Source organism: Oncorhynchus gorbuscha, linkage group LG01 (assembly GCF_021184085.1).
Source record: "Oncorhynchus gorbuscha isolate QuinsamMale2020 ecotype Even-year linkage group LG01, OgorEven_v1.0, whole genome shotgun sequence".
Lineage (NCBI taxonomy): Eukaryota > Metazoa > Chordata > Actinopteri > Salmoniformes > Salmonidae > Oncorhynchus > Oncorhynchus gorbuscha.
In genome coordinates this window covers 52,020,516-52,041,850 of record NC_060173.1, presented here as the reverse complement: position 1 = coordinate 52,041,850, position 21,335 = coordinate 52,020,516, and the positions used below count along the sequence as shown (strand labels likewise).

General features: G+C 45.6%; 1 protein-coding gene across 2 annotated transcripts; it reads right to left on the bottom strand.

Annotated features, from left to right (window-relative positions):
- Positions 1–4,984: 4,984 nt before the first annotated feature.
- LOC124039586 (apoptosis inhibitor 5-like) lies at positions 4,985–21,138 on the bottom strand. 2 transcript variants are annotated; one of them, XM_046355730.1, is made up of 14 exons: positions 20,819–21,138; positions 19,785–19,946; positions 19,466–19,559; positions 18,730–18,795; positions 18,176–18,327; positions 13,826–14,032; positions 13,198–13,302; positions 13,000–13,089; positions 12,405–12,589; positions 10,639–10,732; positions 10,405–10,461; positions 10,226–10,305; positions 9,686–9,795; positions 4,985–5,549 (listed from the first exon to the last, which is right to left on the bottom strand). In XM_046355730.1, the coding sequence occupies exons 1-14, from the start codon at positions 20,891–20,893 to the stop codon at positions 5,470–5,472; spliced, it is 1,557 nt and encodes a 518-aa protein (XP_046211686.1). In that variant the 5' UTR covers positions 20,894–21,138; the 3' UTR covers positions 4,985–5,469. The 2 variants fall into 2 exon arrangements, with proteins under 2 accessions (XP_046211686.1, XP_046211676.1); XM_046355720.1 differs by having other exon boundaries at positions 9,650–9,795; positions 20,819–21,137.
- Positions 21,139–21,335: the final 197 nt, after the last annotated feature.

Here is a 21,335-nt window from a genome sequence, read left to right as displayed (position 1 = left end):
TTCACTCTAGTGGTAGCATGAGACGGAGTCTACAACCCACACAAGTGGCTCAGGTAGTGCAGCTCATCCAGGATGGCACATCAATGCGAGCTGTGGCAAGAAGGTTTGCTGTGTCTGTCAGCGTAGTGTCCACAGTATGGAGGCGCTACCAGGAGACAGGCCAGTACATCAGGAGACGTGGAGGAGGCCGTAGTAGGGCAACAACACAGCAGCAGGACCGCTACCTCCGCCTTTGTGCAAGGAGGAGCAGGAGGAGCACTGCCAGAGCTATGCAAAATGACCTCCAGCAGGCCACAAATGTGCATGTGTCTGCTCAAACGGTCAGAAACAGACTCCATGGGGGTTGTGCTTACAGCCTAACACTGTGCAGGACGTTTGGCATTTGCCACAGAACACCAAGATGGGCAAATTCGTCACTGTGCTCTTCACAGTTGAAAGCAGGTTCACACTGAGCACATGTGACAGACGTGACAGTCTGGAGACGCCGTGGAGAACGTTCTGCTGCCTGCAACATCCTCCAGCATGACCGGTTTGGCGGTGGGTCAGTCATGGTGTGGGGTGGCATTTCTTTGGGGGGCCGCACAGCCCTCCATGTGCTCGCCAGAGGTAGCCTGACTGCCATTAGGTACCGAGATGAGATCCTCAGACCCCTTGTGAGACCATATACTGGTGCGGTTGGCCCTGGGTTCCTCCTAATGCAAGACAATGCTAGACCTCATGTGGCTGGAGTGTGTCAGCAGTTCCTGCAAGAGGAAGGCATTGATGGTATGGACTGGCCCGCCCGTTCCCCAGACCTGAATCCAATTGAGCACATCTGGGACATCATGTCTCGCTCCATCCACCAACGCCACGTTGCACCACAGACTGTCCAGCAGTTGGCGGATGCTTTAGTCCAGGTCTGGGAGGAAATCCCTCAGGAGACCATCCGCCACCTCATCAGGAGCATGCCAAGGCGTTGTAGGGAGGTCACACAGGCACGTGGAGGCCACACACACTACTGAGCCTCATTTTGACTTGTTTTAAGGACATTACATCAAAGTTGGATCAGCCTGTAGTGTGGTTTTCCACTTTAATTTTGAGTGTGACTCCAAATCCAGACCTCCATGGGATGATACATTTGATTTCCATTGATCATTTTTGTGTGATTTTGTTGTCAGCACATTCAACTATGTAAAGAAAAAAGTATTTAATAAAAATATTTCATTCATTCAGATCTAGGATGTGTTATTTTAGTGTTCACTTAATTTTTTTGAGCAGTGTATATAGTGAAAACAATAGTGGTCCTAAAACAGAGTCTTGAGGAACACTGAAATTTAAAGTTGATTTGTCAGAGAACAAACCATCCACAGAGACAAACTGATATCTTTCCGACAGATAAGATCTAAACCAGGCCAGAACTTGTCCGTGTAGACCAATTTGGGTTTCTAGTCTCTCCAGAAGAATGTGGTGATCGATGTTATGAAAAACAGGCTACTAATAGAGGTTGCAAAATGGAAGCGGATAATTTTAGAAAGAGAAGGTCCAGATTGTCTAGCCCAGCTGATTTGTACGGGTCCAGGTTTTGCAGTTCTTTCAGAACATCTGCTATCTGGATACTGGATATCTGGATACAATACTATTCATCTCTGTGGTTTTTGTTATTGCAAACTATGTTTGCATTTTTCGTGGTGGGCGTGCTATGTTCCCCAGTTTCTGTGTTGTAGTTTGTGTATTTGTGAGTGTGTTGCAGAAAATGGCTTTCTGAAATTCTCCCCAAACAGCTGATTGGTCAGCACCATTCATGATTGGAGAGCTGACCCCACCCCCTCGTCAGGACGCAGCTGTCTTCAATTACCAAATCCTGCTGAAGCTATATAAACCAGTGTTCTGTTGCTCAGAAAGGAGATGATTGCTGACAGAGAGGAGGCTGATGACTATATCATGTTGGTTGTTGCTGAGAGATTTGGTATGTTCTGGGTTAGTTGTTGCTGGGAGCAGCTTTGGTATGTTCTGTGTTAGTTTGTTCCTCAGTCAGATGGCTCTTATTTGATATCCTGTGTTTCTCTTTTTTGAATGGTTTAATATTCTGTTTCATTTGTTCCCAGGGGGGAAGGGACCTAGGGAGTGCTTAGGCAAAAGGCCCGCGGGCATACATATGCCCGTAGTATATTCACTGTCTAGGCACACTAGGTAAGACCTGGGCGGACCACTCCCTGTATTTTGGTTAGGACACCAGGTGGTGCTAAGGTAAGTAGTGGGTAGGCAGGTAAGATAGGAGAGGGGGCTTTGACATTTACTTTCTTTGCTTTTTTTCTGTCCAGCCCCCTTTCCCCCATATTACTAGGAATATATTCCTTCACACGGTATATTCTCTGCCTTTTGTCATCCTTACTCGCACCTACAGTCCCATATCTCTTTTAAGTTGTAGCGGGGTGTTGCGTTCCCTCTTCCTAGAGGCGTGCATAACAAACTATTTGTATACATCATAGCACCACGGTGAGGAATGGGTAAGGGACAATTTCACCTCATAACTGCAAAATTTCACTGTTTGCTGTAGACCTGAGGATTGGTTAGGTGAAAGCAATATTTCCACAGTGAATTTTAAGGCGGGATGAAGAAATACCATAATATTGTCTATACGCTCCAGAGTGGCACAGGTCTAAGGCACTGAATCGCGGTGCTTGAGGGATCACTAGACACTGTTTGGAAACCCATGAGGCGTCGCACAATTGGCCCAGTGTCATCCAGGTTAGGGAAGGGTTTCCTTGTCTCATGGAGCTCTAGTGACGCCTTGTAGCAGACCGGGCACCTGCAAGCTGACTTCGGTCCACCAGCTGGACAGTGTTTCCTCCGATCCTTTGGTGCGGCTGGCTTAAGGGGTTAAGCGAGCAGTATGTCAAGAAGCAGTGTGGCTTGGCAGAGTCACGTTTCAGAGGACGCATGGCTCAGACCTTCCCCTCTCCCGAGTCCGTAACGTAGCTGCAGTGATGGGACAAGACTGTAACTACCAATTTGATTGATATGTAAAAAAAGGGATCTGTTATATTATCAGATCTACAGCAAACAGTGGTCATGATACTTTCATCCTCCTTTGACAGCAAAGTAATTTGGTTCACTCATTCACTAAGCAAATCCTAGCAAGTGAAGCTCATCTTAAGAAAAGGAAATAAGGGGTGTGTTCAGTTGGTTGAAAAAAGTGTTGCTACATTTTACAACAGTACATACCAAACATGTTTTCCCAAAATGGTGCAAATACCAGGAACTCTGAGGTTAGCCAATCTAGCTAAATCCCATCTGGTGTAACCATGATGTTTGGTAACCATTACTGGGAATTCCAGGTTAGGTAGTGTTTGGTGTAACACAATCTTTGACTAACCTTAGCGATACTGTCCTCGATTCGTGGAAAAATATCCTCATAAAATGTGTCTAGTTGAAGGTCCCTTTGAATTTAGAAAATGCTCCTTTATTAAAATACATTTCTTGCTCAATGTGTACACTGCCATCTTGTCTTCCAAGTCTTCTCACATTGAGACAGGTGGGTGTCCACCCCAAAGTGCTGCATGTCATGAGACACCTGCCTTGGCTACTAGCTACTCAAACGTTAGACATGTTCATGTTTTGTGCCTACATGAAAAAATCCCACAATTTTGAATGTTTCACACATCCGTGTGGCTTTATGGAAAAAATGAGGTTCAACCATGTAAATTAATCGTACAACATTTTTAACCCAGAGGCTTATGGATTTGTCAAATAGCAGTAATGTGGGCTACCATTATCATTCTAGGTGGCGCACACTGCTAAGGCAGTGGGGCGGCAGGTAGCCTAGTGGTTAGAACCGTAAGGTTTCTAGATCGAGTCCCCGAGCTGACAAGATAACCTGTTCTGCCCCTGAACAAGGCAGTTATACCACTGTTGCTAGGCCGTCATTGTAAATAAGAATGTTCTAAACTGACTTGCCTATTTCAAGTCGGGACACTTTAACCATGTTTTTGAGCCTCGCCCTCAAGCTTTTTTTTTTTGTAAAAAATAAACACTTGCGACGAAGTGGATCCTCGCCAGGAGAGGGCATAATCACCTTATGGGTAGGCTCCACCATGCTTTTGCCTCCCCTGGCCTGGAAGCCGAGGCTACATATGGAATTAAGGGGGTCAATTGGGTTCATGAATTGAGGTGTCCCATATGCATTAGCAAGTTAACGCAGACACTATGAATGAATGGTTATATTGTTGATTGGAGTTTGATAGTAACCTAAAGTAAAGGATCAGTTAGATGAATACTGCCATCTGTAGGATGATATACTATACTACTACCGGGCACTTTAACGCTCATCCTCGAGGCATAACGCATATGACAGCAGGTGATAAGATTGCATATAAAGCATTGTAATCCTACATTTAGGAGTACCCGTCCATGTAATATAGCCAATGCAATATGATTATTAGGCAACAGCAGTGTTTGTGTACCAAGGCTGAAAGAGGTAGTACCTTATTAAATGTATTAGTCTTCTGTAGGCTACGTCCCTATTTCCACACACGAACACAACATACGCAAATCCACATTTCAAAGGGGAGGGAATAACGTGCGATTCGAACCCTTTGCCACAATCTGCGTCAATTACTTTCCTAGGTCACTTTACAGAGAGCAATTTGACCAGTCAGTCAAATACACGTGATAGTGAACGTGCAGTTGGACTGAGGTATGAACAAGTATTGGAAGTCCAAGTAAATCTGCGATTTTAATTGGCTGAAATACATTGAGCCGGAAAACCTTTAAAATGGTTGCTTATGTTCATGGGGGCAAGTATGGCCGCCCCCATGTCCTCAATCTGCCATGTCTGGTTTGAATGACAACCTATGTGCAATTAATAACCATCTGTACTATTGGGCATCACAACCTATTTTGTGGAGGAAATAAATCTAGTTTTACTAACAAGACAGAATACATCGAAAACCAATGTAACGGTCTTATTTTAACAAGGTGTTACACAAACAAAAGGGTCAAGGTGTTGAGACTTCAATACAAGTTTATGATAAAATTCTGATAAACTTCATTATCGATCAATACAAAGTAGGGAAGAGAGTAGGCCAATCCAAATGAAAGAATGCATTAGTCACCATTTTGTAAAACAAATTAATTTTCCGACATGACTAAAATATCAAATCAGGTACAACTTGGCAGTCTGGTTCCACAAAAATACATTCACAATGATAAAAAAACCCACGCTGATCTACTTGAACAACCGCTTCGTCGGGGAACAGTGTCGGGGAGTAGAAACGACAGGTAGAAAAGTCTGAAGCCCGGTCGTCTTGAAGTAGATTTACTTTGAAGGGAAACAACAGCAAACAAAAAAAACAACTTCCACAGGCGTTTGGAGCCAAAGAAAAATATAACAAGTGGACACAAGTTGAGGAGCAGTGGTCGTGGAGACCACCTCAGTTACGGCAGGGATTCTGATGTGCTGCAGTTCAGTGTGTATGTGAGACTGTGGACTCAGTAGATTCGGCCTCGGCTCCTGCCTCCCCTGCCTCCGAAGCCTCGCCCCCGGCCTCCCCTGAAGCCTCCGCGCTGCTCTGGAATCACAACAGACATGAGGTCAGTATGAGGACTCATTAGGGCCAGGAGTTTTTCCACACTGCTTGACCTGGCCAGGAAAGACTGGGCCCTAGTTTGAGTAATTTAGCATGTTTGAGGGGAGAAAACACAATGGCAATGTGGTATGTCTCAAACAGCCTATTAAAAGTAAGAAATAAATTGGGTTACATGGTCAGGGGAAAAGAAAACTACCACCCAGACTCAATGTATTGAAGCTAAATGGCACAGCACAGGCATTTCTCAATATCAAATCCTTTCTGGGTAACAATTAAATACCTTACTGTAATAGTTCTCCACAACTAGTCAAAAAGAAAAATAACTTTCTCAAGCAAGAATTTTGCTAGGACCGAGGGAGTTCTATTAACCTGAGGTGAGGTGCACCGTCTATGGGCTGTGACATGAATGGGCAAAAGTGGTGACGCTGCGTTTTCAGGGTACGAGGTAGAGGGCAAACCGGATGTCATTGTTTTCAATGAGAGCACGACGGTAAATGCCGTTGAGGCTGGTGGTGAATGTCATCAGCTGCCAAGGTAGACGGGACTCGCCCGCCCGAGTTCAAATATTTCAACGTTTGACATCTTCATGAGCATCGTTTTCAACCGGATGTTGATTTGCACGGTTTTGTTTACTGAAATCACCATAGCAACGGATACCACCACGCTGGCTTGCTTTTGCCGTCATCAACTTTCTAATCCACTATGCCGACTGGTATGACTTTTTTTTGCGTCCCTAGTCTAAACGCTGCATGAGGGAGGAGCGCCCTTCTCAAATCGAACAGGAATCTGCGCAGTTCCGTCATATTGTCAACAAGGTGGATCATCCAGAAACATACAGTAGCAGTCATAAGTTTGGACACACTTATTCAAGTGTTTATTTTTAATTTGACAATTTTCTACACTGTAGAATAATAGTGAAGACATCAACTATTAAATAACACATATGGAATCAGTAAGCAAAAAAAAAACTGTTAAATGAAAATATGTTATATTTGAGTTTCTTCAAATAGCCACCCTTTGCCTTGACAGCTTTGAACACTCTTGGCATTCCCTCAACCAGCTTCACCTGGAATGCTTTTCAAACAGTCTTGAAGGAGTTCCCACATATGCTGAGCACTTGTTGGCTGCTTTTCCTTCACTCCGCGGTCCAACTCATCCCAAACCATCTCAATTGGGTTAAGGTCAGGTGATTGTGGAGGCCAGGTCAATTGATTCAGCACCGCAGCACTCTCCTTCTTGGTAAAATAGCCCTTACACAGCTTGGATGCGTGTTGGGTCATTGTTCTGTTGAAAAACAAATGATAGCCCCACAAAGCCCAGACGGGATGGTGTATCGCTGCAGAATGCTGTAGTAGCCATGCTGGTTAAGTGTGACTTGAATTTTTAACAAATCACAGACAGTGTCACCAGCAAAGCACCCCCACACCACCTCCTCCACGAAGGGAACATGCTTCACTACCCCTGCGTCTCACGAAGACACATCGGTTGGAACTAAATATATTAAAATTGGACTCAAACCAAAGGAGATATTTCCACCAGTCTAATGTCCATTACTTGTGTTTCTTGGCCCAAGCAAGTGTTTCCTTCTTTTTGGCGTCCTTTAGTAGTGGTTTCTATGCAGCAATTCGACAATGAAGGCCTGATTCACAGTCTCCTATTAACAGTTGATATGTGTCTGTTACTTGAACTCTGTGAAACACTTATTTGGGCTGCAATTTCTGAGTCAGGTAACTCCAAATGAACTTATCCTTTGCAGCAGAGCTAACTCGGGGTTTTTATTTTCCTGTGGCGGTCCTCATGAGAGCCAGTTTCATCATAGAGCTTGGTTTGTGAGACTGCACGTCAAAAGTTCTCGAAATGTTCCGGATTGACTGACCTTCATGTCTTAATGTAATGATGGATTGTCATTTCTCTTCGCTTATTTGAGCTGTTCTTGCCATAATATGGACTTGGTCTTTTACCAAATAGGGCCATCTTCTGTATACCACCAGAACTGATTGGCTCAAACACATTGAGGAAAGAAATTCCACAAAATAACTTGACACACCTGTTAATTGAAATGCATTCCAGGTGACTACCTCATGAGGCTGGTTGAGAGAATGCCAAGACTGTGCAAAGCGGTCATCAAGGCAAAGGGTGGCTACTAAGAATAATCTCAAATATAAAATATATTTTGATTTGTTTCACACTTTTTTGGTTACTACATGATTCCATGGGTGTTATTTCATAGTTTTGATGTCTTCACTATTATTCTACAATGTAGAAAAAAGTAAAATAAATAAAAATCCTGGAGTAGGCGTGTCCAAACGTTTTAATTGGGAAGGCCGTTGATCAAAGGCAATCACTTTTGCATGCGAATCCTACTCATTACCACAAGTGCTCAATCTCGTCCACGTCACTTGTTGAGACAGCTTTACTGGTGCCTTTGAATGGAGCACCTGGCTCCGTTCCAAAACAAATGCTATCACTTAACATGGTGCAAACTGCTCCCACCAGGGTAAACCCAGGCCAGATAATCCAATCCCCTCACTGTCTGGGAGTGGTCTGCTTGAGGGGCCTAATGGGAGGGATGGGTAACCTGAAATCTCTGCCAATAATGGATAGTTTTGCAACTCTAAATCCTAAATTTGGAACTACTAAATCCAATAACAAATAGAGCGGTAACTTGGGTGATTTATACTTGAATAACTTATCTATTGATGGATTCTGGGTTCTGACTCCTAAAACTTGGAATAGGATTCATTATCAGGTATCCTATTGAAATATTGAGTGCTATGGGCGAGAGCAGCTATTCCCGAACTGGGGTACAGCAAATAAAATGTGATTACATTTAAAATAAATAAATAATTTATAACATTTTAAAATGATGTTTTTTAAGTACTGGACAGCTTTGTGACATCAAATGTACTTTGGTGGTCGCGATGGGTTGGTGTCTGTACTGATGGCGCAAAAGCCATGACAGGGAGACATAGTGGAGTGGTAACGCACGTGCCAGCAGTTGCTCCCAACACCACTTGGGTAGACTGCAGCATCCACCGATTTCCATCATTGAATGATTTTTTGTGTGCAAATTAACTCAAGTTTATGGACAATGTCAAATGTGATAATCAGAAACCGCTAGATTTCTGGATTGAGCTGTGCTCAGATAACAACGCGATTTGCCAAGGCAGGATTAAGACACGGATGCCCTTTGTAACCACGCACCTATGTGAGAGTGGATTCTCGGCCCTACCTAGCATGAAAATGTAATACAGGCACAGATTGTGTGGGGAAAATGTCAGACTCTCTCCAATACAACCCTGCAGAGTTATGTGCATCCTTTCAAGCACACCCTTCTCATTAACCTGTGGTGAGTTATTCACAATTTGATGAACAAAATGTTATGTAATATGGCTAAATAAAAGAGCAAAATTCTTGATTATTATTATTATTTGTGCACTGGTCCTGTAAGAGCTCTTTGTCACTTCCCACGAGCCGGGTTGTGACAAACTCACATTCTTATGTTTAATAAATGTATTTAATAAATGTATCATTTAGTGTGTGTGGTAGGCTTACAATGATGGCAAAAAACAACATTTGAGAGTGCGCTGACCACGGTGCTATAGGGGGTACGCAGCAGGAAGGTTGAATGTTTGAAGTGGTACGAGACTATAAAAAGTTTGGGAACCACTGGTATAGAGTGTCTATAGACACTGTCTATAGAGTTCCCCAAAAGGCCACTATATGTCCTCTGGTAAACTTAAAAGAAACTTGAAAGTCACCAAAATTCTAGTCATTTACTGGTCAACTGAAAGGTTCGAGTAATATACCCTCCCTTTGCAACTCTAGGCACAATGTAAGGTGGAAGTGAACAATATCCACCACACACACACACACACACACACACACACACAAACTGGATAGAAAAAGTAGGCACCAAACATGTTTATAGTTCAGTAAATGACTCTCATACCCAGAGTGATTAAGTTACACCAAGTGCAGTCGACTAAGGTAGGTGATACCAAACGACAAACGAGAAAACACAGATACAATGTCCGTGCAACGGTCTATTGTTTAACATGCTACCCAAGTGCCACCCTCACCGTTGGTGAAGTTGCCAATGGTGGCGCTGTACTTGCCGCTGGGGGGGTTGTATATCTGTCGTGCATTCCTTCGGGGCAGCGGGGGGGACAGAAGCTTTTTCATGGTACTGCCCGTGCCCATCTCCTCCCCAGATGGGCGCTTCAGACTGTGATGGGCACAAAGGGCAAAGGTCACAGAGGTCAGTTGGGGGTTATAACGCTAACACTAATGTTGTGTTTGCAGTCTTGTCTGACTAGGTGCTTGTACTGAGAAGTTTGTAGTTTCCTTACATTGATGTAGGCGGGTCAGTTCAACCATGAATTAACATTAAAACGGACATTGTACTCAAACATCAACGTTTGTCAGATGTTTCCCCACACCATCCACAAAATCTGGACACTACATGGTACTCATAACTTTCATTTTTTTAGATTGCGGAAAAGAGATGGATTTACACAAGATAGTTTGGGATGTGAACTCAAGACTACTTCTGAGGTCTGAACATTCTGGATTTTAGAGTGTAAGGTTAATAACACTCCTTTAGAAACTAGGTGTTCTCGGTCACCAGATAACCCGTGACAACATGAGAGGCTTACGCTACAGCCTCAGCCTTCTGGACAGGCCTCCAGGACAGAGTGACCGTGCTCTTGTACGACGGTGGGTTGTGGAAGAGATCCTGCAGAGAAAGGGGAACAGTAATGAGAATGTAAGAGACGCAACTAGCTACATAGGGACGGAACCCAGTGTTTTAACACATCGAATATGAACGTCTCACCTTGATCAGAACGTTGATGTTGTTAGTGATCTTCAGAGCCACCACTTTGATCTTGTTCTAAGAGGGATGACAACACAACTATTACACTAGAACAGAAAGACAGCACGGTTAACAAGGTCTAGAGACCTCCTGATTGAATCTGCGCGATTCTTTGCGGCTCGTGAGATACCGTCAAGAGGAAACATGGCATGTTCTCGTTCAGAGAGCCAAAACAGCCAGTGAGACGATACATACCTCATCGGTCTTCAGTGCATCTCCCGTCTTGCCTTGAAGGGCTACTCGCAGCTGGCGAATGTATACCTGCAGCCCCCTGGCAAAGTACTGTAACCTGAAGATGGGAGAGAAGACAAAGTAGAGTTAAAGTGACTGAAGAAAGAAACAAGATGACTAACATTACTGGCATCCAGACTCTACAGTGGAGACCAGGGCCTAAAATGTACTTTGTGGTCCACCAGACACGTTGGCAGGTAGATTAAATACAATTACCAGCCAAAATATTTGACCCCCATATTTACATGAAAACATTTTTTAAAACACCTGATCATGTTTTGTAATGTCTCTAATACAATAAATGTATTAGTAATAAGTAATGCGGAATATTGCTCAATTTAATTTTTTGTGACCAGAGTTTTAGTCAAAATAGAGAAACCGTTCAGCTACTCCTTGAAGGGCTGGGGGTTACCGTGGTAACGGGGCTGAGATTTGGGATCTGAATAGGCTAGGGCGTCTATTCGACATCATTTGAAGCAGCAGAAACAAGCCAATGTTGAAAAACAGCAGCTTGTGAACAAAAAGTTAAATTGCCAAGAAACACAAAGACACTTTACAGTGTGGCTGACCCCATTTAGTTGACAGGCGGTTGGTCGGCCGAGATTTCTTCAGTAGAGCGGAAGCAAAAAAGACATTTTTATAATCTATAAATACATTTAAATCGCATGGATTGCCACTTTTTCCTAGACTATGTTGCTACGTGCAAGTTAAACCCACATATTGGTGTTGAGCACAATGCCATGGAGGAAGCAGCAGAATGAGGTGAGAAAACAGCCCTTGCCTTGCCTAAGTGAGGAGAGAGGAAACCAACGTAACTAGGTCTATAAATTAATAGCCTAACTGTTAAACGGGCCTGGCTTCGTAAATCATCAATATGTCTACAGAAAGAAGACAGATCCTGCATCTGTTTGAGTGTTTGTTTAATAGCCTACTGATTCCGTGACCACCAAGCCTCGCGCAACATGTGAACTAAACAATTGTTTTTCATATTTGCTTTGCTGTAATAAAGACTTTACACTTTTGTTAGAACAGCCTCAAAGGTATTATTGATTAAAAAAACATGTTAAACTGACCCTATTTAATGCAACCCTTGCTGTTAATAGCTTACAAAGCAGCATACAACTGACTCAAACAATTGGAAATTATAACTCATCCATAGCGTTAAAATGCATCTCAAGTGCAATTGCACTGTTCAGGGGTGTATTTAGGACATACTGCGGATCGCTAAAATATCTTCACGATTATGATCACACTTCCTTGACTGAAACATTATGGCGACACTATAGGAAAGAAAGGTTTAGAAACTTGGGAACCAAGCTCGAGTTATCAGTGTGACCCTACCACACAGACATGTTGATATACTATTGTCACGCCTAAAATAAAAACCTCCAGGCTTCAGTCATAAGTCAATTTATTGGGAAAAAAATGTATAATTACAGGGGGCAGTTTGGAGAAAAAAAACGATCCCGTCCAAATCGTCCTTCTGGAACGACGGTCATTCTGGAGTAAATGACATAACTAACCCTCTCTACGAGTAATACTAGTCCCGGGCATGCGATGCATACATGCATCACTTAAAGAAAGCAAGGGTTGAGGGAATAGGGAATGTTTCTCCTAAACAAATTAAGGATTTCAGTAAAATAACTTTTACGCCAGAAATGGCTGTAAATATGTTGCAGATTCAGCCAGGCAGACAGCACGATAAGCACTGATGATCTGTAGCCTCCTACCTGATCTTGAAGTCTTTGAGGCGCTCTGCATTTATCTTGTCGATGAGGAAGTCGGGCAGCTTCTTGCCCAGCTGGTGGAAGCTGAAGAGAAGACACTCCACATAGCTGAACTGCAGCTTGGGTTCCTCGCTCATCGTGTTCTCGCCGTTCTCACCCTCCGCCTCTGGGGGAAGCGGCATGAACTCCTAGACACGGGGAGGAAGGGGTTGATCAGTTTGTCTTATACCAGCCAAGACCAGTCAAGGACAACACGGACCACAGCAAACATTGGCCGGGCACAACAGAGCACCTAGTGGATGTTGACGAACGGTGGCGATTCAACATGTAGGATCTTCAGTAAACAAAAAAGAAAATGACGCCCAATGTTCTGTGCTAAGAGGCGATAGGACGGCCACTCGTTGCTTTTAGCGGTCGTTGGCACGGTCCGTTTTGGCCATTTGCCTTTTACCAGTCTAAAGAAACCAGATTAACGTGTTCTGGTCAACTCCAAACCACTATCCCTCAATCGTGACACATCTGAAGGTACTAGAGGGGTATGCAGTACTGTGAAAGCACATTGAAGTCCCTTAGAAGGCTGAGCTAGGCTGTTACTTACCAGCAGCTTCTCAAACAGCATGAGGAGGTTGGCCTCCACCTTCTCCATGTCCCCACAGAATGGACTCATCTCAGCAAGCAGCTTTAGCACCTACACACACAACACATGTCAATGCTATTATCCTGGCATGTTGGAGCCAACATGGAGGACTAGTTGCCTGAACAATGTATGGTCGGTACAGGGGAGGCCGGTACTGACCTCCTGCTGAATGTCCAGCTCTGCCACGGGACTTGTCAGGGTACTGAGGTTGGGCAGGACGTGGTCACAGAAGTAGGTCACAAAGCGGGAAGAATGGACATTTTTCTGGAAGGGTAAAAAAAGGTTGAAGTCTCTAAGAGGTGGGTGGGGATTGTCTACTTGATGTGGTTGGTCAAATCAGTTCAGAACCTCGACCAACAAACATGCAGAAATAGGAATGAAGTAACAATGGGAGGTAACGGCACAAACAAACACTGAAACGCAGCATTCTCATTACGAGAGTAATTAGCCATTGGATAACAATTGACAGGAAGTGTGTTTGGTGATACCGTGTGTGTGGTGTGTGAGATTGCAGTTCTCAGTTGGTAAAAGTGTGGAGCTAGCAATGCCAAGGTTGTGGGTTCAAGTCCCACAGGGGGCACACACAAAAATAGTATGCACTCTCTATAAGTCCCTAAGTGAAGTATATTATTATGACTTGGCCTGTGTGTGTGTGCTATAACACACACAGAAAAGACAGGCAGGGCCTGGCACGTGTGTTATAATGCGTGTGTGTTGGGAGTGTACGGATCATTCACAGCGAAGAGGGGCCTGGCCTGGCCCGTCAGCTTGTGTATGCATCACTCACGGAGAAGAGGGGCAGGGCCTGGCGCGTGCACTGCAGCAAGCGGTCCACGGTGTCGGGGTCAGCGGGGTTCAGCGCCTGCTCCAGGAAGGCCTGCTCCACCACCAGCTCCACCAGCTGCTGCCGCCCGTTCACCGTCTGCAGGCCCTTCAGCGCCATCAGGATGCGCATCAGCAGCACAAACTCCTCCCCTGTCACATCCTCCAGCACCTGGGGTTGGAGGGGGAAGGGTTCAGAGGTCAATGTGGGTCAGAGGTCAACGTGGGACAGAGGGCTGAGAAGTTCAGTGGGCACAATGCAAAAACAACTAAAACAGGGAGGGACTATATGGAATCAACCAATAAGAAAGTAATTCTCGCTTGCAAGACATTTGCTACATTGTGCCCTAATGAACATGATCAATGAGTCAATGTTAGGCTGACCAGTTACAAATAAGATAATTGTGTAGTTTAGAGCGTGTAGTCTTAGAGTGATTATCTTAATTTACCGAGGTTAGCTAGCCAGCTATTTGTCGTCCTTAACGTAGGAGACACTGCCAACAGCTAGCCAACGTCTACTGAATAGAACTTCCGCACTCAACAACCCGGTCGCATTCCGCTTCGCTCCACAGGTAGTATCACATTTTTAATTTCATTTCATTACAGCACAACGGTTTGATTTGTTTGATCGTAGCTAGCTACATAGCTAGCTACATAGCCGTCTGTGTATCAAAGATAATTGTGTAGTCTAGAGCGATTTTCTAGGTTAGCTAGCCAGCTATTGTCGTTCTTTTAACGCAACGTAACGTAATCAACACTGCTAGCTAGCCAGCTAGCCCCCGAATAGCAGCACTGTAGAAACTATTACACTCAACGGAACGACTTGATTAGTGTAGTGTCAACAACGCAGCCACTGCCAGCTAGCCTACAAAGTCAACAACGCAGCCACTGCCAGCTAGCCTACTTCAGCAGTACTGTATCATTTTAATCATTTTAGTCAATAAGATTCTTGCTACGTAAGCTTAACTTTCTGAACATTCGAGACGTGTAGTCCACTTGTCATTCCAATCTCCTTGCATTAGCGCAGCCTCTTCTGTAGCCTGTCAACTATGTGTCTGTCTATCCCTGTTCTCTCCTCTCTGCACAGACCATACAAACGCTCCACACCGCGTGGCCGCTGCCACCCTAATCTGGTGGTCCCAGCACGCACGACCCACGTGGAGTTCCAGGTCTCCGGTAGCCTCTGGAACTGCCGATCTGCAGCCAACAAGGCAGAGTTCATCTCAGCCTATGCCTCCCTCCAGTCCCTCGACTTCTTGGCACTGACAGAAACATGGATCACCACAGATAACACTGCTACTCCTACTGCTCTCTCTTCGTCCGCCCACGTGTTCTCGCACACCCTGAGAGCTTCTGGTCAGCGGGGTGGTGGCATCGGGATCCTAATCTCTCCCAAGTGGTCATTCTCTCTTTCTCCCCTTACCCATCTGTCTATCGCCTCCTTTGAATTTCATGCTGTCACAGTTACCAGCCCTTTCAAGCTTAACATCCTTATCATTTATCGCCCTCCAGGTCCCCTCGGAGAGGTCATCAATGAGCTTGATGCCTTGATAAGCTCCTTTCCTGAGGACGGCTCACCTCTCACAGTTCTGGGCGACTTTAACCTCCCCACGTCTACCTTTGACTCATTCCTCTCTGCCTCCTTCTTTCCACTCCTCTCCTCTTTTGACCTCACCCTCTCACCTTCCCCCCCTACTCACAAGGCAGGCAATACGCTCGACCTCATCTTTACTAGATGCTGTTCTTCCACTAACCTCATTGCAACTCCCCTCCAAGTCTCCGACCACTACCTTGCATCCTTTTCCCTCTCGCTCTCATCCAACACTTCCCACACTGCCCCTACTCTGATGGTATCGCGCCGTCCCAACCTTCGCTCTCTCCCCCCGCTACCCTCTCCTCTTCCATCCGATCATCTCTTCCCTCTGCTCAAACCTTCTCCAACCCATCTCCTGATTCTGCCTCCTCAACCCTCCTATCCTCCCTTTCTGCATCCTTTGACTCTCTATGTCCCCTATCTTCCAGGCCGGCTCGGTCCTCCCCTCCCGCTCCGTGGCTTGACGACTCATTGCGAGCTCATAGAACAGGGCTCCGGGCAGCCGAGCGGAAATGGAGGAAAACTCGCCTCCCTGCGGACCTGGCATCCTTTCACTCCCTCCTCTCTACATTTTCCTCCTCTGTCTCTGCTGCTAAAGCCACTTTCTACCACTCTAAATTCAAAGCATCTGCCTCTAACCCTAGGAAGCTCTTTGCCACCTTCTCCTCCCTCCTGAATCTCCTCCCTCTCTGCAGATGACTTCGCCAACCATTTTGAAAAGAAGGTCGACGACATCCGATCCTCGTTTGCTAAGTCAAACGACACCGCTGGTTCTGCTCACACTGCCCTACCCTGTGCTCTGACCTCTTTCTCCCCTCTCTCTCCAGATGAAATCTCGCGTCTTGTGACGGCCGGCCGCCCAACAACCTGCCCGCTCGACCCTATCCCCTCCTCTCTTCTCCAGACCATTTCCGGAGACCTTCTCCCTTACCTCACCTCGCTCATCAACTTATCCTTGACCGCTGGCTACGTCCCTTCCGTCTTCAAGAGAGCGAGAGTTGCACCCCTTCTGAAAAAACCTACACTCGATCCCTCCGATGTCAACAACTACAGACCAGTATCCCTTCTTTCTTTTCTCTCCAAAACTCTTGAACGTGCCGTCCTTGGTCAGCTCTCCCGCTATCTCTCTCAGAATGACCTTCTTGATCCAAATCAGTCAGGTTTCAAGACTAGTCATTCAACTGAGACGGCTCTTCTCTGTATCACGGAGGTGCTCCGCACCGCTAAAGCTAACTCTCTCTCCTCTGCTCTCATCCTTCTAGACCTATCGGCTGCCTTCGATACTGTGAACCATCAGATCCTCCTCTCCACCCTCTCCGAGTTGGGCATCTCCGGCGCGGCCTACGCTTGGATTGCGTCCTACCCGACAGGTCGCTCCTACCAGGTGGCGTGGCGAGAATCTGTCTCCTCACCACGCGCTCTCACCACTGGTGTCCCCCAGGGCTCTGTTCTAGGCCCTCTCCTATTCTCGCTATACACCAAGTCACTTGGCTCTGTCATAACCTCACACGGTCTCTCCTATCATTGCTACGCAGACGACACACAATTAATCTTCTCCTTTCCCCCTTCTGATGACCAGGTGGCGAATCGCATCTCTGCATGTCTGGCAGACATATCAGTGTGGATGACGGATCACCACCTCAAGCTGAACTTCGGCAAGACTGAGCTGCTCTTCCTCCCGGGGAAGGACTGCCCGTTCCATGATCTCGCCATCACGGTTGACAACTCCATTGTGTCCTCCTCCCAGAGCGCTAAGAACCTTGGCGTGATCCTGGACAACACCCTGTCGTTCTCAACTAACATCAAGGCGGTGGCCCGTTCCTGTAGGTTCATGCTCTACAACATCCGCAGAGTACGACCCTGCCTCACACAGGAAGCGGCGCAGGTCCTAATCCAGGCACTTGTCATCTCCCGTCTGGATTACTGCAACTCGCTGTTGGCTGGGCTCCCTGCCTGTGCCATTAAACCCCTACAACTCATCCAGAACGCCGCAGCCCGTCTAGTGTTCAACCTTCCCAAGTTCTCTCACGTCACCCCGCTCCTCCGCTCTCTCCACTGGCTTCCAGTTGAAGCTCGCATCCGCTACAAGACCATGGTGCTTGCCTACGGAGCTGTGAGGGGAACGGCACCTCAGTACCTCCAGGCTCTGATCAGGCCCTACACCCAAATAAGGGCACTGCGTTCATCCACCTCTGGCCTGCTCGCCTCCCTACCACTGAGGAAGTTCAGTTCCCGCTCAGCCCAGTCAAAACTGTTCGCTGCTCTGGCTCCCCAATGGTGGAACAAACTCCCTCACGACGCCAGGACAGCGGAGTCAATCACCACCTTCCGGAGACACCTGAAACCCCACCTCTTTAAGGAATACCTAGGATAGGATAAAGTAATCCTTCTCACCCCCCCCCTTAAAATATTTAGATGCACTATTGTAAAATGGCTGTTAAACTGGATGTCATAAGGTGAATGCACCAATTTGTAAGTCGCTCTGGATAAGAGCGTCTGCTAAATGACTTAAATGTAAATGTAAATACATCCAACACACAACTAGATTACAGATCCTTCCTATGGAGATCTTGTATTCAGTTAGCCAATATTAGTAATAAAAACACATTCTACTTCAGCCCTTTCATAAAGTGCTCTACTAACCAGCCCCCAGAATGGAGTGTATCACTCCAGGTGATTCACTTTGATAGCTGTACAAAAGCAGAGAGATATGGAACAGACCTTCTTTGTCTCAGTGAACACATAGTCCTCCACCTCCTTGGTCATGGTGTCCTCGGGCAGTGTCTTCAGCTTGATGGAGAGGAACTTGATGGCCCTCTCCCTCACTATGTCCTCCCCCTGCAGGATCTGAGAGAAGAGGCCTCGCAGGGTAGCTGAGGCAAAGTGGAGATACAGGTTGGCTAGACAAAGTACTTAGAGGCTATACAGAACTTGTGCCTTGGGAGGGGGCTCTTGAGCCAAAGGGGGAATAAGAAGCATGTTATGCTCACATCAACAAAACATCTTATAACTCTAATCCAATACCAATTAACCCCCTTCATTTGGGATTGAGGCCTGCCAAATCTCTCTTAAAGCGTTATGCGAGGTTCTACACAACAGATCACGTGGAGTAAAGCCAGCATCCGGTATGAAAACATCTGAAAAACAGTTTTCTTCGTAGAGTCTTGCACGAATACATGAAAACGAGCCACATTATCCTGCTTGTTCACTTGTTAAGTTGTCCGTCTTCTCACAATTGAAAGCCAATTCAAGCATGAGAGAAAAGAGACGCTTACCCTTTGCGTCCATCTTGAAGATCGAGACCAGCGCTGTGTTCACTTGACTGAATTCAGCCGAATCATCTGTAAGCACCAACGTAGAAGAGAGTATAACAATTTGTCCATCACTGTCACAGAGAGCACATATCTTCTATTGACACAAACTACACCGTAGCATACATAATGTCCCATTAGGGGATGGAATGTAGGAGCATCAAAGCAGAGGGGTTGACCCAGGAATGGCAAGGTGAGTGGGAGAGAGAGGAGAGGGGGAGGCAGTGTCTCTATCCAGAAGTCTGCGAGGAAGGTCAGTAGGCATTTGTGGAGCAACAGGGGGATGGGGTTCTGTTGTGAAGGCTGAGGTTGGGCCATTGTGGATTGGGAAGTGTGTTATTGCTAGTGGGGAAACACCCAGGTGGGAAGTGTGAGGAATGTGGAGAGGTAGAGAATGTGAAGCATGTCCTGTTATATTGCTGAGGATAGGAGGACTTTTTTCTGTGAGCTGGCCAAGTTGGGCGTAACCAAATTTTCACTTGTAACAACTTTGGGTTCAAATGACAGGCAGAGTGAAATACCAAGGACGTTGTGGATTCTCCATTCCATTGGCCTGCACCTACGGGTGTGAGACTATTAGATAATGGAATGTGTCATTTGAACGCCAACCTGAGAAAGGCAGCAATACGGAATACAGCGTCTTTCCTGGGAAACATACAAGAATTAGTAGTCTAGGTGGGTTAGCTCAAGAGTACTGTACCGGTCTGGAGAAGCTGGGTGAGGATATCTGCTACCCTGACGATGTTCTCCCCGGCTGCGAAACGGGGGAGCTCTTTGATGGCTTGCCTCCGAATCTACAGGAGGAAGGAAGAAGAAAAACAAACAGGTAAAAAATAGAGTGCGACTACTCCGACCAGGCATTATACAAATACACTTCGACATCGATTGATTTCTCAAATCTAACTTTGTTTATGATTCAAGTGTGTATAGTGGTATATGCATGTTATGTTTTGTCAACTCCATTGTGCACAATGGTATTTTCCAAATGGAAATGATAGTCCCACTGATAAAATCCTTACAGAGACATCTTCATCCTCACAAAGGTCAAGCTGAGCATTGATTGCCGCATCTGCCAGCTCTGGGAAACTGCTGAAGAATTTGGGAATGAACTGTGCAGCCAAGCGCTTCTCCTTGGCACCCCCTTTCACGCCATCAAGGATCACCTGATAGGCATATTTGTGCTAGAGAAGAGATGGAAAAAATGTATACATTCACACGCTTGTAATACATGACCACTGTACAACATGAATTTCAAAAGCTTCCAGTGATTGTCAAAATTGTTCAGTAGAGGACTAGAAAACAGAGTTCTGCCAAAGATGCAAGCAATCTTTGACGACATTGGCATAATGGTTAGCTAGTTGCCAGCAGTAGTAACTAGCGCTGGATGTTGGCGGCATCTTATTTGAGAGGGACGAACTCGTGGTAATGGCTGGAGCGGAATGGTATCAAATACATCGAAAACACATGGTTTCCATGCGTTTGAGGCCATGCCATTCGCTCCGGCAATTATTATATGCCGTCCTCCCCTCAACTGCCTCCTGAGCCAGTTAGCCTTTGAGTTTTACATTGTAAATCTTACCAACGTGACAAGTGGCCAGAGTCATGGCATAAGTACGTTTTCGGCAGCAGCTGTGCGTGAGAATCAACTCATATTTTATTAATTTTTTATTTCACCTTTATTTAACCATATTGGCCAGCTACAGTACTCAGTTAGCTACCACCTAAAGCCGTCGTTAAAGTTGTTCGCACATAACTAACTACTGTAGCTAGCGGAGTTCCATGGCCGAAATAGCTGACAAGCTAAACTAAAAACGCCGGGAAACGTTCACTGAAATGAAGCAGGATTAACGTTAGCTAACGCTACAAAGCTAGCTAGGCCCCTTTTAACTAGTTAGCAAGCTAACGCTAGTTAGCATGTCCAGACAATGCGGGCTATGTAGCCAATACGTTGGCCTAACTTTCACATTTAGCTTCCACTGCTGATATACCGGATATGAAAAGGTGCCTATTCTGGAAGATATTTCAATTAGCTAGCCAGTCATCTGATGCTTACCTGGCCCAGGTCCTCTGGTTTAGCATCGGCAAGGATGCCATAGTTACGATACAGCTCCTCGATAGTGACCGCCATCAGCGTGCGTCGGACTGTTTGTTGTCGAGATGAGAACGTCACCAACAATATTCCACAGATATGACTTTCAATTCGTCACCTTTCGTACAGAATTTCTCCAAAAGTAAACAACACTACGTTCTGGTAGTACGGTGTGTCGGAAAAGGGGATGGGGAGAGGAAATTTCTAGTAAGCTCGCTGTGAACTAAACCCCGCTGTCCGTTCCTTTGCTTCCAAAATTAACATCAGGAAGAACGTTAATGCGCATGGGCCCGCTTCAACAACATCAACGTTCTGCAATGTTAATCTTCATCATATTCCTTAAAATACTGTTGTTTTCATTTTACGAGTGCTGAGTGAAGTAATCAATTTGAAAGCAGTGATGGAAAACACATATCCTATACATAAAGTAGGGATACTGGCCCGTTCATTTACATAATTATTTATTGGCACAGCTCCTTTT